This window comes from Bacillus rossius, chromosome 11 (genome assembly GCF_032445375.1).
Source record: "Bacillus rossius redtenbacheri isolate Brsri chromosome 11, Brsri_v3, whole genome shotgun sequence".
In the NCBI taxonomy this organism is placed as follows: domain Eukaryota; kingdom Metazoa; phylum Arthropoda; class Insecta; order Phasmatodea; family Bacillidae; genus Bacillus; species Bacillus rossius.
Genome location: NC_086338.1, coordinates 52,470,878 through 52,490,159, shown reverse-complemented (window position 1 = coordinate 52,490,159; position 19,282 = coordinate 52,470,878). Strand labels below are relative to the sequence as shown.

The 19,282-nt window shown below is 43.9% G+C and overlaps 1 protein-coding gene across 4 annotated transcripts in view; it reads right to left on the bottom strand.

The window, feature by feature from the left end:
• The window catches only part of LOC134536978 (neurogenic protein mastermind-like), a 192,338-nt gene that overhangs the window by 16,387 nt on the left and 156,669 nt on the right, over positions 1–19,282 (bottom strand). For 3 of the 4 annotated variants that reach the window (XM_063377096.1, XM_063377097.1, XM_063377099.1), the window contains exon 2: positions 3,054–4,361. In XM_063377096.1, the coding sequence (XP_063233166.1) occupies positions 3,054–4,361 (1,308 nt within the window). The remainder of the gene's footprint in view (positions 1–3,053; positions 4,362–19,282) is intronic. The other variant, XM_063377098.1, reaches the window with a different exon arrangement.

The window sequence follows — 19,282 nt, the reverse complement described above, 5'->3', positions numbered from 1 at the left end:
ATGAGAACACATGCATTTTGCTTCTTACCGAGTTTAGATGTTAAACATCTCCGGCAAGTACTAAAAGTTTCGTGCACTTTTTTAAAAAAAAAATTTGAAATACCAACTTTAAAAGAGATCGTTACCGATATCACCGAGCCACTTTGTAACATAACCGCACGGAAAAGCACGGCGTGATAGCTAACCGAGAAACCTCTCTCTATTGTGTCTCTGATAACGTGGTCGGGAAATTTAACCTAGCTAATGCTTCTTCTTTATTCAATGTTTCAGGGCCACGGTGGGTTATTACAATTTCTGGGAAAGCATTTTTGTTCTGACTGCAGATACCTGAGGTGGCTTCCGTGACGTAAGCCCCTAGGACAGTCTCTGACGCGTTATGTTACGGTCTTCTAACAAGGCATTCTAAAGGCTGGGCTACATTTACAACGCTTACACTTACAGCACAGACACACGAAAGTTTAATGTACACAAACAGGTAGCAGCAGCGCAATGAACAGAAAGTTGTCGAACTTAAAAAACTTTTATCTGTGCTGCGCGCAGATGTCTGTTTGCGGCCAATCCGATTCCACACTGAAAATTTCGACATAATTAAATTAGCAAAAAATACGTTAGAAAGATTGTGTGCGAATGTTAATTTCAACTTTCCTCATTTCTTACCCATTAGGAAAAAAAAAAAGTAGCAAATGGGCAGTCTAAATATAACTCTCACGTTATCAAAAGTCTCAAACTGAAGATTAGCTCAAATTATGTTCACTTAAAATGATTTAAGACAATACTTTTTGCGGCAGTTAGAAAATGTTAGTCGAAATTACTTCAAAAGTTATAAAATTATATTATAATAAACATTCAAAACGTTATACTTAATTTAGTTTTAAAAAAAACTATTCTACGCGAAACTGATTAAAAAAGAGAATGTAACAGACAATCTTGCGCAGTTTCGTTTAAAGCTGGTATTTCAAATAAAAATCAACACGAATTTTGAATGATGTATTTTATTAATGTGGTGTGACGTTATGCCGCTTAAATACGATACGGACAGGCATTTTACACAACCGAATAGCCTCAGGAACTGCTCTTTTTTCCGTCACGTGACAAAGGACCAGGTTTCCCAGATGTGACCACTGCAGGCAGAGAGCCAGCCCGACACCCGCAGGTGGACAGTGAGGGGGAAGGGGGGAGGGTGGGGGGGGGGGGAGAGGGCGTCAGTCGGCACCCCTGAAGCCCGACGATCAATCAATATGCACCCCGCACACGCCGCCGGCCGCTAGCCTTGGGCGCGCCCGCGCCAGCCTCCACATAGTTCCGCCGCCGCCGCTAGGTGGCAGGCGCGGTCCGGCGCGACGCCGCGCCGCGCCAGTGTGGCCAACCTCAGTTGTTTCACAACTGTCTGGGCGCTTTGAATGGCGGTTCAAGTTACAATAGCCCGTCGCGTCTCGCGTCTGTCCGTCATAATATTATTTCTTTTACATTTCAACGCTTCAAACTGTTGAGAAAACTCGAATTTCAAGGAAAACTTTCTGTTGTATAATTATTTTAATTCGAAAATCACGTAAGTTATGCACTTGCAACTTATTCAACTCAATTTGTTTTCCACAAAAGTATTGATTCAAACACGTCTAGAGTTGCAATGCGTAATTTCTGTAACTCGAACTATTTTTGTTTTAAAAAAAATAATCCTTAAACTGAGTTCAAACGTATGTTTTTTTTTTTTTTTTTTTTTTAAATAATTACAGAGCAGCTTAAAAATTAAACAAACTTCAAAACCTTCTACTATAATATCAAAAGTATGAAGTTACCAAGCTTTGACGGACAGACCAAATTAAATTTTTCGGGCCATTTTATTGGCTGAAGTTTTTTTGATTGACGGATGGATGCACGGACGGATGAACGAAGACGATGAACTATTGTAATTTCTGCTTAAAATTCAACAAGAATGCTTACTTCAAAACATATTGTGGGATGAGTACCATAACTCTGGATTTCTGAACCTAGACTAATGGAATTTTGTAACTTGGAGCAGTAAGTTGCGATGCTCTAATGTTTGTTTAGTAGGCCTATTCCGTGATTTGAAATGTGAACACCCAGTTTAGAGATTCTGCCCCGGCAATTCTGAAAGGACATGATTCAAGCCAAGGGTTGCGACTGGACCAGGCCACCATGAAACTCTAAGGGTTGGTTATTTTGTATACTGGTTTATAAACTACGCTCATCTCACACACGCAACGCAACAATCGTCCAACTTTTAACTTATTGGGTTTTCGACTTGTGTTTCCGCCTTCCAATTATGAAGTGGGGTGTTTCGAAAAATTTTAATACTCATGCGTTATGTGCCTAGATGGCCAACGTGGTATTTTCATTATATACGTGAATTTTACGCACAGTGAAATTTAAAAAACACTTTTAATCAGGTTATTTACATTTTTTTCGTGATAAACTCGAATTATCTTAATGGCCCGGAGGAAAAAAAATTGTATTCTATTGTTTTACAATTTTAAGTCTCATTGTTTGTGCCGCCTTGCGGCGACCGACCGTGATTTTCTTGAATCGGTTACGTGTCGCGTTGTTACGTCTTTGGGTAGTTCATAAACCCGATCTAAATGTGTAATGCATTCCAGGCTACCTAAAAGCGCTCGAAGGGGGACGCACCACAACGCCGAAATGCCAAATTGACCACAACGCCGACAACTAGAAAACTGCTGTGTACCACAACGCCGAATTACCACAACGCCGAAATACACTAACGCCGAAAAATGATTGCAGGACTGCCACTTAGGTTAGGTTAGATTAGGTTAGGTTAGGCTAGGTTAGGCTAGGTTAGGTTAGGCTAGGTTAGGTTAGTTTAGGCTAGGTTAGGTTATATTACGCTAGGTTAGGTAAGGTTAGGTTTGATTGTGGTATTTCGGCGTTAAGGTACATTTAAGACAAATTCATTCAGTTGTTATTTAGGCGTCGTGGTACACAGCAGTTTTCTAGCTGTCGACGTTGTGGTAACGACCCCTCTCAGAGGCCAGACATGACACTGCTTGTCGTCAAAGGCACTGCAATGCACTCACCTGCACTCCCTGTCCCGCCTGAGCCACGTGTATCTGCTGCGCCTGGCTCAGCTGGAGACCTGGGCCGGAGCCGGGGCAGGACGGCGGCCTAGGAGGGGTGCTGCTGCCGAACTGGCCGACGGCGCGGTACTGCGGGCTGCCCCCGCCGCCGGGGCTGCCGTACGGCGAGTACTGCTGCTGCTGCTGCGGCTGCTGCTGCTGCTTGGGGGCAGTCGGCGCCCCGGCGGGGTAGCTCTTGGGCGACGACTGCTGCTGCTGCTGCTGCTGGCGGGCGAACACGCTCTGCTGCGCCGCGGAGAACATGGCCTCCTGCTTGGCCAGCTCCGCCTGCTTGCTGCCGAGGTAGGGCGAGGGCGAGGCCCCGGGATTGGTCGGCGCGGCGCCGGGGCTGCCCAGGAACTCGCCCCCGCCGCCGCCGCCGCCGGCGAAGTGCTGCTGGTACTCGTAGGGCGAGCGCGCCGCGCCCCGCGCCGCCGTCATGCCCAGCTGCTGCGTCTTGTGCTGGTGCTGCTCCGCCATCTGCTTCAGCGTCTGCGCGGCGGGGCTCAGCTCGGCCTTGCCGAAGTCCAGCCCCGGGGCGAAGCGCGGGGAGAACTGCGGCGCCAGCGGGGCCGGGGACGGGTGCCGCGCCCCCGGGTCGTCCTCCGCCTTGACGGCTGCCTCCTTGACGCCCCCGCCGCCCTCCTCGAAGTCCACGAAGTCCTTCATGAAGTCCGAGTGGCACAGCGAGATCTCGGACAGCAGCTCCTTGAAGGCGGCCGACGTGATGATCTCGTCGCCCGCGTCGCCGCCGTACAGGTCGGGCAGCCCCGGGAAGCTGGCGCCGCCGTTCACCTGCGCGTCCTTCTCCAGCGCCGCGGCGCACTGCTCCAGGTCCACGAACTCGCCGTCCGGCTCGCGCTTGCACTCCACCAGGTGCGCGAGGTCCTCCGGCTGTTGCGGCGGCTGCTGCTGCGGCGGCGGCGGGGGCGGCGCGGGGGCGGGCTGCGGGGGCGGCGGCGCAGCCGCAGGAGCGTCGCTCTTCACCGTCGCGTTCGTCATGGTCTTGACGGTGACGTTGGTGGAGATGTGCGGCGGCGCCGCCTGGCTGGCCGCAGACGTGCTGAACTCCAGCTGCTGCACGATCTCCACGGAGAACTTGAGGTTCTCGGCGGCGGGCGGCGGCTGCGGCGGCGGCGGCTGCGGAGGCGGCGCCGCCCTGGGACCCGCCCCGCACGGCAGCTTGGGCGGCGGCTCGAAGGAGGCGGCGTCCACCGAGCCGCCGGGCGGCTCCAGCTCCTCCGAGGCGCGCTTCAGGAATTTCTGCTGCTGGAAGGGCAACAAGGGAACAAGAGAAGTTAGCACGTGCAAGCAAGCTGTGGCAACACTCCCACCAGAACTGTCACCAGCAGGCGGGCGCCATTGGTGTTACACAATCCCATGGTTAAAGACAGGAAACATTCTCGAATACATTATTCCTTAGTGCTGCTTCTGCTATTGGTTCACTCGTGGCGCCCACAAGGGTGGGGCTGGGTGGACCCTGGCTCCAGTGCCTGTTTATTTTTTAAATGTTTAACTATTATAATTTTCTACGAACTAGAAAAACATATTGAACATTTAATAAGTAAAGCTTAGTTTGAACTTGTAAAATAGTAACCATAATACACTGTATTTTCAATTAAATAACTTTCTAGAAAGAGTGTAGGTAAGAAATAACCATGCAATTATAGTGTAACACGTGACTGTAAAATTGAAGGGGGGGGGGGGGGGTCGTCTCTGATCCTGGGTCTTGGGCCCGTAATCGAATGTAAGGGAAATGGGTTCTCACTGCCAAACTGGAGGAATCTTGACCAATTACAGATCCTGAGTGGCCACTTAGAGACCCTCAATCAAAGAAGTATCGAATCACTGGTTCGCCTCACATGTCAGCAACCAATGAACAGGCGGCATTTGCCCAAAGATCGTGGAGTCTGTCTTGAAATTCATTGAACCCGCGAAATTTTCCAGTCCCTACCCATAACACACACTATATATTCATTTAAATACAGATAGCATATGTGAGTTCTTCACTAATACATAAAATCATGTCCTACTGATTACAGTTACAACTTTGTATTTAATAATTTTAAAACAAAATTTCGAGTCTCTTAAAGTACTATTTGCGAACACATGTGGGTGTGGGTGTCATTCATTCAAGAGGCTCATTTTGGCAGTTCCAACGACAAATCGTACGCCTATGTTAAGGAGACATGCACACACGACAATAATGAATATTTGTTATCAACGGTAAATGGTTGTAACATCCTCACGCACATACATCAACCAACACTTCTGTCAACTGCGACATACCTGTAAGATTGACGTCTGTTCGAACACACAGGCAAGATGCTAGCTAGCTGTTAACTGTACTTTTATTAGTATCAAAAGACATTGCAGTTTTTTCCAATTTTATCTGAAGACTAATTGACGACTAAATACAGCGGTCATGAAGTTATCATATCATGTGGGCAGCACCCGTTATATGTACAGTATGCAGAACCAACAGACAATGGTAAGCTAATTACGCTATTTTAAAATAGATGAAACTTAAAACGATAATCATACCCGGTAAGGACGCTGCACATCGTACAGGCAACCATGGGAAAATATGTTGTAAATAATCGGTTTAGTAAATAATTACTACTGTACACTGATTAGTTTGTTCGTTGCGATAGTAATGTTTTTTTAAATTTTATATCAAAATTTGAAATGTTTTTTTTTTTCACCCCCCCCCCCCCCCTGAAAGAAATCCTGTAGCCGCCACTGAACCCCACATAGCTTTGGCATTTATGTGAGGAGGCAAGGCCGTTGACCAAAACTTGCCAACAGTACAACTTAATAAATAAAAAACGAATAATCTATTACCATAATTGTCGAGTTCGTTCTAAGCAAGCATTAACATTTAAATTGTAAGATACACGACGAGGTCATTTAGAGACGAAAAAACACTATAGAAGTTCAGACAAATTAGGGAAGGGATAGATCATGGAGGGTTTATGAACTACGAAACTTAAAGTGAAATTCCATACAACATATAATTCCTGTATCCTGTTGACTCCCGCCAAAACGAAAGGTTTTGTTTAAATTTTCCTTTCATGTAGGTATAACATGTTTAGTTAAATATTTTTTTATGTACATATACAAATTAGTTCAGGCAAAAGAGCACTGAGTGCTGGAATGTCACGTTGTAAATACCATAACTGTACAGTGTAAACTTTGTGATGATAAAAACTTTTGAATTTTGAATTTTTTGTTGACTCCCGCCTGCACTAAGTGGGTGTCCGGGAGTCAGGCATCCGGCCACTGTTGCACGTGGTGCGGTCTGCCTGACTGCCAGGCGCATGCGATATCCTCACAGGTTATGAGCTAGAGACCTGCAAAATTCGCGGATTCATTGACCTCTAGGATAGACTCCACAGTCCTTTAAATACTCGCGGAAATGACACCTGTTCATTGGCTACTGACGCGTGAGACGTCTCAACTAGGCTGTCCGTAATTCGGCACTTTCTTGGTTTAGTGTTTCCCATTGGCTCACAGTTCCCCGGATAAAATGTGGGCCAATCGCAGAAGTGGTACGAAGGTATAGTTGTTTTGATGCTAGCCTATCGCGAAATGAATCCGCGAATTTTGCATGTCTCTAGTTATGACACTTACCTAAGGCCATTCGTATTTCGCGAAAAGATTCCCGAGACTAGTTACAAGTTTTAAAACACTGTATCATCGTCTTGTGTTTCGTGACCGGGCGAGATTTCTCCCAGGCGCATGTCGATTGTCACAACACCAATCACAGTGATTCAGTGGGGGAAGCAAAAAGCGTATTAGCGTGATGTGAACCATGTACCTCGAACTTACGAAACTCACATTTTACCGCCATACTATCATGACCGTAGGTAAACACTAAGGGCAGTATGTATTATGATAAGACGGATTTTGTAGGTAATTGAAAACTTGGAATAATTTTTTTGACGTGACGTCTAATAAATCGATGAACGCCGGCTGCACGCACGAAAAAGTATCCCGTTAAGCACATTGTTCCATTACGCTGTGTCCCGTTACGCTCATTGTACGCTTGCGCCGCATCTATCTATCTTCCACTCGACTGTTTATAAAGTGAAGTGAAAAAATAATGTGGTTTTCATTGCTTATTACGACAACAATTTCGGCAATAAAGGTTAATTATTCTTGCATTTTAAAAATCTGATTACTAGTAGAATTTCAAGTATTTATTATTTTATTATTAAAATAAAAATGATTCAATTTTATTCATAAAGTATGCAATCATTTCATCAATGTTTTGTTATGACGTTGTCACGTTAAACTATCGTCCGTAAATCGACTTTACAGACAACCAATTTTTTTTTATTTAAGTTTACCAGATATATTCCCGGGTAGTTTTACTATCATAAAGTTTCATTTGGCACAATATCCTCCACACTATCCGGTGTTCTACTGCACCCTATTTGAAGCTTACACTTGTTCTATAGCGATCCTCAGTTCTGTGTCCGCCCAGCGCTCTCTCCAAGGACAGCCTCTAGTTGTCACCCCGAGTCGTGAAAGTTACAATCGCAGGGGTGAGGGAGGGGTTTGAGGAGGAGTAGGGGAGGAAAATCGGTTGGCCGCGCACCCCATCTTTTTTTTTCTTAATGCCGTTCAAAAAACATACCGCTTCGTTTTTCCCAGTAAGGTCCACAATAAATTTAAGAGTCACTAACGATTTAAGCGCTTTAGAAAAAAATATGCACGGAAAAAATTAAAGCAGTTACAAGAATGGTATTCAAAACTTGCAATGAAGAGGCCGAAAACCAGGGACGTTAACCAGACTAGTTTCCACCCGGGGCAAGAACCCATTTTTGCGCCCCCCTCCCCTTTTTCCCGTTTTTATTTTTATTTTTCAAACCAAACAAAGAAATTATTTCCTGACAACACCTCATATCGCTACCACATATTAATTCCACTACACTGTAATTAAACGTGGAAGGTAATTTAATACATTTACGTGTAGTCAATTAATTTTTAATACATCGCAAGTTGGATAGCAAGCGGCGAAAAATAACAGTTTTTTTTAATATTTGACGATAAACATGTATGTATATTTCAATACAAATAATTCAGTTCATCTGCTCTTCAACTTTTTTTTTTTGTGTTCTAACTAACACTACGATATTCAAGTAAATATCTTCAGTAAAAATTACTCTGCCAGTTTAACCCACCTCTTGCTATCTTGTTCCCGCTGGTTAGGTCCCAGTCTCAAAAATAGGTTTTAGTTCGAAGTTAGCAGCCCAATGTTTGCCGGACGGCTAGTATTCTGCTGTTTAGGGGTGGTTCGTCACGCCTAGCAGAAAGAGGGTAGGGGGATGCCAAACATTGTAAAAGGGGGGAGGGGGAGTAAAGGCGACAACAAGGACATCCACAGCAAGCATACTCTTCTCGCTCTACAGTGGCCGAGCTATAGTTTCACTTCCTTATTTTTTTACAATGGTTTCTTAATACTTCCCCCCCCCCCCTTTTTTTTTCTTCTTTCCGAGACCTGTCATCCCTCACGTTCACCATTCACTTCCGTAACAAATACTTCCTTCCCTTCTCTCCGCGTTCCCCGATGTAGAGTCCACGGCGTGATTACTTAGCAATCTAATTATCCCCACGGGCCATACTCAGACATTTATATGTTATTTTACACACATATAATTATGCAAAAAAGGCTAAGATTTTGACGTGACAACGCCTAATAAATCGATGAACGCCGGCTGCACGCACGAAAAAATGTGTCCCGTTACGCACATTGTCCCGTTACGTTGTGTCCCGTTACGCTCATTGTACGCTTGCGCAGCATCTATCTCTCTTCCACTCGATTGGAACAACCATCGAGTTGACTTTTTCGAGGCACATCAAACTTGAAACACTCCCATTCGTTTCCTACTTTTCCTATCATCGTCCTATCCTTAACAGAATAACACAGATTGGAAGAAGTTAAATAGCAAACATGTACAAAAGTTATAGTTAAAATAATTTCTTCGTCAAAGTAATAAACATATTTGAATTAATGAGTGCAAATAAAAGTAAATTTATCAATTAAATTGTAGATTTCATTTCACTCCTTCTTTGTATCCATACAAAATAGTGATAATTCAATAAAAATGGTTCAATTTTATTCATAAAAGTGTGCAATAATTTCATCAATGTTTTGTTATGACGTTGTCACGTTAAACTATCGTCCGTAAACCGACTTTACAGACAACCAATTTTCACGAACGCAGACAGGACCGCGACGCACTCCAGGTTCGGAGCTGGCTGGCGGCTCCACACGGCCACTGACGTAATGCATGCCACGCGTACAAGGATCCTCGCAACCCCTTCCCCCCCCCCCCTTTCCGATCCCCACGCACCGTCCCGCCCCAGGCCACTGTCAATGACTCTTTCAGCGGCCTGGGAATTCTGCGGGTTTCCCGAGGCCGCCGCGCGGAGCGGCGCGAATTAACACCGCCTTTCTGGAACTTTTTCGGGCGTCGGGTGTGCCCAGGGTGACGCGACACTTCCGACGCCCCCCAGTCGGTTCCAGAAAGTCTGCCAAGAGTATATAAGCAGCGACGCCGGCCTCCGAGAGTGTTCCGGGCGAAGAGCGGAGCAGCGGAGTGTCTCCCCCTCGGGGAGTGATACTGGCGATAGGTACCCGTGCGACCAGCGCGAGGTGAATAGGGCAGGGTCGTGCGCAGGCGGTTGGGACCAACGACCATAAAAACTGAAAGACTGGAAACTGAAGAACGTTGTTTTTTCTGTACCGGCACAAATTAACCGACTACACTGTCATTTATGAATCTACGTAACGTGATCGAAAGTGCATGACGATAAACTGTATCCAAAACATCGATTATCATTGGGTTTTTTTTTTAAAAATCTCGAACTATCAGTCTCACATGGTACAGTATTAATAATAAAATTCCTCACTACATTTATTTTACCAAGATGCTCGATAAAAGTATTTTTGACGTGATAACGTCTTATAAATCGATGAACGCCGGCTGCACGCACGAAAAAGCATGACTCATTGTCACGTTCCGCCTGAGCCGAGCGTGGAATAACCGGCCAACTACCGTGCGAGAAAATCTTCTATAATATCAAACAGGTTAAGGCGGGCTTTTTAAAAGCAGTAATTTAATCTTATGACGTTATCGCGTAAAATTATCGTCCGCAAACCGACTTTTTCGTTATAAAACAGCTCTAATTTCATTTTCTTCAGTTATTATATAAGCGATCAGTTGGTAACACATTACCGTATAAATAGGGACCGGAAAAATTCGCGGGTTCAATGACCTGTAGGATGAACGTACGCACGGTCAAATTTCACCCACTCCTTGGATGCTGTCTTGTGAGACGTCGAAACGTAGCAGCCTGTGATTCGATAAAGTTTCGGTTGGGTGTTTCTCATTGGCCCAGAGTCATCCAGGTGAGTTGTGAGCCAATAACAGAGACAGCACTGAGGTATAACGATTTGTATAACGATTTAGCCTATCGCGAAATGAATTCGCATAAATTTTCCGGTCCCTACGTATAAATATCTCACATTTAAAGGACAATATAATTAAATAATAATTAACTGGTTTACATAATTCATACGTTTAAAAACCCGTCATATATATTTAAAATAATATTTTTAATTATAAGTATTTACAAAAGAACAATGTGACTACAGCAAGTAGCGCTATCTATGGAGTCGGGTACACACGGGGCTGTTCGAGTCGCCACCCGCCGGTCTGGACGCTGGGACAGGCAGGCGTCACTCCGGCAGCGAGCCGGCCCCTAAGGGGGGGGGGCGGAAGAGGAGTGGGGGGGGCGGAAGAGGAGTGGGGGGGGGGAGTGGTAAGGGTGCGCACGTCCCGCCTGGTCTGCGCATGCGCGCAGGGGCGCGTTCAATATCGGGGGCCCCGCGCGACGCCGCCAGACGCCCGCCCGACTCCAGCGAGCGAACGACAGGCGGCGTGCGTACTCGAGACGACACTGCGGCGGGGGACGCACCACAACGCCTAAATACCACAACGCCGAACGTACAATAACGCCGAAATACATAATAAACCCCGAAAAATTGTCATTGCTGGACTACCACAAAGGTTAGGTTTGGTAAGGTTAGCACACAAATTCATTCAGTTGTGTTTTTCATTTTGCTCCTGTGGCCCCTCCCCGCAGCAACATTTTTCGGCGTTATTGTACGTTCGGCGTTGTGGTATTTCGGCGTTGTGGTAACGACCCGCGGCGCTGCAGACGAGTCACGTGACGGCTGGATGTTGTTCTCTCGAACATCTCGCACCGCGCCGACAAGCACGGCAGTTGGGAGTCGCCTAACACGTTTAATTAAAACATATGAAACGTCTCCCGCACTCGTGAAAAAAAAGATGGCTAGGTGTAAAAAAAAAAAAAACAAGGCCAACCGACGCTACTGGCCCGACGGCGACCGATCGTGAACAACAATGCCGCGTGCGAATGTTTACAAGCGGGAGTTCCGCAAGCGCGTACGTTTGTCACTGTGAAAGGGAGAGAAATAAAAAGCAGTTTATTTTGGATATGCAAAAAAAAATTGACATTGGTATCATACGTGCCAAAGAAGTCAAAGAGTGTTGTGCTAATGCCATCAATGCACCATGGTAACAAAATTGATGAAACAACTGGAGATACCAAAAAATCTGAAATAATAACTCTGTACAATTTAATTTCGGGGGAAGGAGGGGAGATAGAGCCTCTATGCCCGTTGATTCCCACGTACGGGCGCACACACTTCAAAGTTTCCACACATTCGCTCATCCCGTGTTAACTACCCCCTCCCCCCCCCCCTTCACCCCTTCCCCCGAACCAACAACATACACACACGCGCGTTTCATCGACTACCTAAACAGGCAAAATAAAGTGAGGCTAAAACTAGAAAAATCATATCAAAACACATATCGACAAACACGCATATAACTATAATTTGAATATAAGATGTTTTCCTTCGCAATAAACATACATAACCAAACACTGCCAGGCTGATAATAATTACGGATACGTTTGTTTTCATCAAATTTCTTTATCGACTGCGTTTAAACTGAAGACTTGGCCTATATATTTGATTCTGCTTCAAATTAGTACACGCTGGGCTGTTGGCAGGAGCTTACTTACGCGGAATTTTAACTTGATGGTGGTGATAAACCACTTCACCCGCTGATTGATTTCAAATTCTTTCCATTTGTTGGAGGGAATTATACATAATTTTTTATGATTTCAGGAGCGAGGGGTATTTCTTCTATAACCCCCCCCCCCTTTTTTTTTCCCCTTTCCCGCGTACGCATGTTGTTTGTATCCTTTACACTTAATGTTAATGGAAATCGGATAAAGATTAGTAACAGCAAATGAATTTAAGATTAAAATACATTCGGTTCTCAAACATTATTTCCTCGATTTTCCTCTGGTTTCCAGATTTTTCCCTTTCTGCAGGAACCATGCGCTTTTGTGAACATCGTGAAATGAAAATTGACCTAATGTACTTTTGACAAAACATCGAACACTCACTGCCGTAAATCAGCGGATATTCACCCTTCGCCCCTCTCCACTATCACTGATTTCATCGACGTCGACGAACTGATTTCATCGACGTCGACCAAACTTTAACAATTCGATCACTCAAGACTCAACAATAACTATCCAACTTAAGAAATCTGCAAAAAAAAAACAACAATTATTCAACTCTTCAACAACTCGACCTCTCACGATCTTTAAAAAATTAATCTTGAAAAAAATTAATTATTAATTTACGTACCTTAACGAACTGATAATAAAGATACCAATAGAAAGAAAAAGTTGGGCGGAGCGCACCTTAAAACAAAACCATAATAATAATAATTTCGTCAGTAAGAGTTTGGTGAGAGTAAGACACGTCCTGGGGAGCTTACGCCTTCCTATCTTATCCCGTGCACGATCCCAGAAACACCCTGTTCCATCCGGATATGGCCAACCACCGTTGTGATTGACAGTGTATACGTAGTAGGTTGATCCGAGGCTGGCTCAAACTGGATTAAGGGTGCTGTATTGATATTTTCTAGATTGTTAATTTTGTTGTGTTTTTATTATAGTTGACCTGTAAAACGAGTGTTCAACCCCAATACGCAGGGGGTACAGCTTCATAACGATCAATGTCAGTTCGAGAATGAGATGAGATATAATCGTTTGTGAAAATATTCGTGTTAATAAACTGTTGTATTTATGAATTCCATTGGGCACCTAATTTTCTGACACACTCGCATCCGTTCTTTCCTGCCTTGTTAGGGTTTCCTGTTCCTTTAGTGATACCTAGAGACCGGAAAAATTCGCGGATTCATTTCACGATATGATAGAATCCAAACAACTGTACCTTTATATTGCTTCTCTGATTGGCTCACAGTTTATCTGAAGGACTTTGAGCCAATGAAAAACCTTCAACCAAAAAAAGTATCGAATGGCAAGCGTCCCACTGAACAGGTGTCACGAGTCAGTAGCCAATGAGCAGGTGGCATCCTAGAGGTCATCCAAAGCGCGAATTTTCCAGTCTCTAGTGATACCCGTGACACGGACAAGATAAGCCATAGTTGTCAGACTCGGGGGTCTGTGCCTGCTGTAGTACCACGCTCACAGCTAGCTCCCCCTCCCCTCACGTCCCTGGTCCAAGGTTAGCTCACACGCAGGTCCAGACCCGCCGTCGCACAGACTGGCGTATTTCTGGACGTCCTCGCCCGTGAATGGTGGCGGTGCCTGCCCCCCCCCCCCCCCCCCCTTTCCACCGGCTGGGGGATTCGAACCCAGCGCCTGTTCCGAGCCCTGACCACAACACCGCCTATTTCATCAACTCAAAACACAATCTACTGCCACTTAACATCTTCTATTTACAACGTAAATATATTCATATACATACTATCGTATTCTATTTTTTTTAACTTTTTTAAAGCATGAATATGCATATTTTTAACATAAACCTTATTTAATAGTTTTCTCAATATGCTTTGAATTATTCTTGAGACAAAAAAAAACCTTTGGAGTTTTCCGTTTGATATCAGTTGGCAGTTAAAAAAATGCAATGCTCGGTCGATAAATACGCCTTGGTGCAGCTGAGAAATACTAAACACAACCTAATTGCTAACGTGATACGCGGCCTGGGGCTCTCCGCGGGTCTGTGGTTCGATGCCCGGCTCTGGCATTATAGTCCCAAGGCGGTGTTGCCTGACCGGGCAATAAGCGACCCGCGTTGACAACAACGCAATACAGCCGCATCCACTCCACGCAATTAACACGTGGCTGGTAAAAGTGGGGGGGGGGGGGGGGGGGGAAACCACACTGGGCGAAAGACAGCGCGTCAGGACAGGAGGCTAAACTGATACTGTTTCCACGTGTAGTCTAGCTCACACTTCTGAATCTCCCTCCCCCCAGTTCAATTTCAATAAAGCCGAGATGAGTCAAAGAATCGCCGAAACCGACCAAGATATTAATTCTTCCGGGTATGCGCGACCCGTGAAGCGATGCCCACCGATCGTTTCATTGTGGCACGCCTGAAGACTATTACGGCAAAGAAATATCAAGTAAACCGTCTTGTATTGTAAAAGGAAAAAAATTGGCGACAGCACTACAATGTGTACAACAGCATAAACTCATCAAAACCTAGAAGCCATAAAAGCTAAAATAAAAAATATATAAAAAGACACTCATTCCCTTCAATATTTTGGATCATCAGTCATTTTAATCAAAATGTCAAGATCAGCAAGTTAAAACCAAATTGTGTTTACGCCCATTACGTGATTCTACGTGAATACCCGTTGGGAACTATCAAATGCAGAGAGGTAGCAAACAGTGAGCGCGGCGTGCGTGACAGAGCGCCCAAGGAGATTGCAGGGTTGCGACTGCATGCTCCTTGGCCGAGTGCGGCGTGACGCGGCGCGGGACGGTAGAGCAGGAGGGGGTTGAAGGGGGGAAGGGTGTAGGGTGCAGAGAGGAGTGTAGGAAGGGGGGGGAAGGGACAGGGCAGGAGGGGGGCATGTGCCGACCTCCGCCGCTGATCAATAAACACGGTGTGCTAGCCGACCGCTCGCTCACTTGACTCCCTCCCTCCCTCCGAGAGGAGAGGAGGGGGGGGGGGGTCAACACACCAGCGACGTACCCCTCTTTTTTTCAACCCAGTTGCGCTAACCGCGACACCTTTACGAAACTATCCAGTCAGAACACTTAAAACATTTCATACGAGTCGTGATAGGCCCGGGCTTTTTTTATAAACCACTACTAACTTGTCAACAGATTATCATCTACATGTTCCCCATGTTTTAATTAAATAATTTTTACAAACGCACTTTATATTGTAGGGAGTACACGACTCGATAAAGCTAGCTCAAACCTGCGAGAAAAACAACTTTCTCCATGGCGTAGAAAAAAATTTTACAACAAAGTTTCGATCAAATTTAAATAAATACAAAAATTTTTAATATAATAATATTAAAAATTATATCATAGCTTTTTTATTTACAATATTTAATTTATTTCTTTGAAAATAAGCAGCTAACTTCGTCGTTATAATTAATGACAACGCAAGATTTATTTTACTGAAAATATATGTGACGAACAAAATTTGTTTGCTAATATTCCCCCCCCCCCCCCCCCCCCCCGCAGTGGCTCGTGTTTACATTTTTTTTGTGGCAACAAACCATTTTTTGTGGCAAAGAAAGATGTTTTATAATGTTAAATTTAGTATACTGTACAAGCCACGAACGACCATTTGTATGAAATACCGGAAACTCAACGTTGGTTTCCTGTACCCACTTACACTCGCTTACTACACTGCCTCTATGTATCTACAAAATGAAGTAACGTGATCGAAATTGAGTGACGATAGAATGTATCGAGGAAAAAAAATCAATTTCCAACGGTTTTTTTTAAAGCTTTAGTGGAGGCACCAACTATTATAGAGCATAGTTTAATACCAACAATAATAAACGTCTGAGAACCTGTTTACTGCCAAGATGCTCGTAAAAAAGTGTATTATTCTGGAAGTTTTTAATTTTTTGGTAAAAATAAAAAAGCTCATTATTACTGAATGGACTAAATTATATCTGTGAATTCAGTTTTCCTCAGTTATCATAGAAGCAATTAAGTGGTAACACTTTGGCGTGAAAAAAAAAACATCTAAGAAACAATAATTTCAATTATTTTACTGACATTTATTACATATTATTAGGGAGTGGAAGAATTCGTCGTTTCGATTACCTCAAGGATAGACCCCACGATCCTCTATGTACGCGGGAAAATTACACCTGCTCATTGGCCACTGACTCGTGACACCTGCTAACTGGGATGCTTTGTGATTCGATACTTCTTACGTTGAGGGTCATTCATTGGCTCACAGTCCTTCAGGCAAACTGTGTTCCAATCACTGAAGCGGCAATCAAGTTACACGCACTTGGATTCTAGCCTATCGCGAAATGAAACCGCGAATTTTTTCCGGTCTCTACATATTATTAAGTACCGTAATAAAAATTGCAATTAATGTTTAATAGTAAGTAGTGGTGCTTTCTATGTATTTACAAATGAACTATTTACTGCAGTAGCGTTAGCTGGGAAGAAGAGAGGCTTGGACTGGACTGGACAGCGACTTCGGGAAGGATCGTGTGTTTCCGCCGGGGGGAGAAAGGAGGGGGGGGGGGGAAGGCCTCGAGGCCGGCGATACGGCTTATCTGCGCCGCGCGCCCACTGCTGCCAACCTTACGCTGTGCGCCAGTCCGCGGTCCGTCTCGACGACTCCGGAATGGGAAGCCTACGACGTACATTCTTGTATTGCACAGACCCGATTACTCACGTTGGCAAGCCTTCGTTCAACAGACGAGAGAGCCAAACGCACGATCGTGCATCTTCGGTTTTTTTTTTTGGTTCATCGTAAATGAATAAATATACAATTCATGATAACTAATGGTCAATTAGGTTAGGTTAGCTACATTATAAATACTACTTTAAAACATTGTGGACGGTAGATTTGGTTAGGATAGCTACAGTAAAGATACTGTGAAATAAAAGCGAGCATGAACTTCGGGGAACTTCGGGTTTGGTTCTCTCGTCTGTGAAAAGAAGGCTTGCCAACGTGAGTATTCGGGTCTGTGCAATACATAATGTTCATCGTAGGCTTCCCACACCGGACACGACATTCTTCAAACACCGCCACCTTGGATTAAAGAACGTGTCCGTGTGTGTGTGTGTGTGGGGGGGGGGGGGGATGAGAAGCATACAAAATGGGACTTTCCGATTATACACATAAACATATTTATGAAAATTTATAAAACAGGTTGGGTTTTTTGTATTTCAACACTTTTGAGAAAAAATAATTGCGGAAAGGAAATGGAGTTTTAAAAAAAAAATGTAACTAATCCTCAACACTACTGTCATCTTTTTTTAAATACATAATTTTCTTACTTTTGTTATTGTTTATTACTGTATGGGACCATTGACAATCCTCTCCTATTAAAAAGGTTGAATACCGAAACATTAGCCTCCCCTCCCTCACGTACCTTTCATACCTCTGCTGGATACGCCTTAGTTGCATTATTGGTTTTTATTGCATTCGTATTTATATATAAAATTGTAAAGCTGCCCAGCTGTCTAAATACAGAAAATTAATTTCTGGTGAATTACCATAAAATAATTACTCAAACTAAAAGCTGTGGCGGTCATGTGGGAGGGGCAATAACCCCTTCCCACTCCGCCAAAATAAAGTCAATAACTAAAAATAAATGGGAATAAAAAAAATACTTTTAAAGACGTCAGAAATGCGTTTTCAAATAAGGGGCTATTAGTTTTCAAACTTTCCGACTTCCCTTTTCAACCGGGAGTTATTTCATATCTACCTCCCCTCCCTCCTTAGCAATTCACCCTTCACAAAAATTCTCAGCTGGGTCCACCCTCCGCTAAAATTGATAGCAACAATTATTAATTCTTGAGTGCCTTTTCACGAGTGATTTATATTGCACCGTAATCCGTCAATTAAAAACAATGGCACACACTTGCACACTGAAACATCCGTACGAACCGCTTTTAGAAACACAGATGCAAAAATTCTGTAACACAGAAGATAGAAGAAAACGAAATATAGAAACAGAACCACTCATTTACCTTCAGCGTAATCTTAAAAAAAAATTATTTTTTTCGTAAACACATACCACTCTGATATCTTGAGCAGTTTTTAAATAGCTTGGTTTATTCTGAAGCGCTGTACAACGCATGTGTGCCATATAGATATTTTACATTCGTGGCTGGCGTATCAAAATCAACTGTATTAAAAATTATAAATTTAAGTGTAACAACTTCGACGAAAGCGAGGATTTTTGGATCACCAAATGTAAACAAATGCATGTGTTATAAGTGGGGCAGGTGATTTTTTTTTTGTTGGATCCGCTGGCAAATCGCAATCTGTAATATAATGACGGTCTCACGATATCGTTCTCCCACCCCTCTGACCTTACGAGTGAGTTCTACCACGGTCAGATTGTGGCCAGTGACTATAGTATAGTATATACACGACTGGGGAAGATAAACACTGGTAAAACATATCTCCAAATAATTAAAGATACTGTCTCCACTTAATATTTGTCCGCTTGTTTAATTAGTCATTGTATATTTGCTTTGTGATTACTGATTGAATTCCTTCTGAGTAGTTCTCTTTGTACCTTTCTTTATCGTAGTGGGGGGGGGGGGGGAAGTAAATAAATCCAAGAACGTAGCCTTGACGTTCAAGAAAACTTTTAACTAATACTCACAAACTATTGTTAAAAAAAAAATTTTTATCGTTCATTGTTGTATGGCCGAATGACCATCATGCACCATGAAAGAGGATAAACTTTGAGAAATGCACTCACTACCTCTGGATACACCCTTGAACAGAAAAAGCATGTTCCCAAAACAGATGATCTTACAATGTCTCCTGTGAGTTGTCTGCGACACAGCGTAAAAGAAGCCACTAAAATTGGAATAAGCCCGGTAGGAATGAAAGAATGGATCCAAAAGTTACGAAAGGAAACTGACACGCGGAATTTTTACTAACGAAAAGTGACACGTGCATTGAAAAAATGTTTTGTCAACACAGACCTCATCTCATTACTAGGGACGGAAAAAATTCGTGGTTTCGATGACCCCTAGGATAGATTCCACGATCCTCTATGTACGCGGGAAACTGGGATGCTTGTGATTCG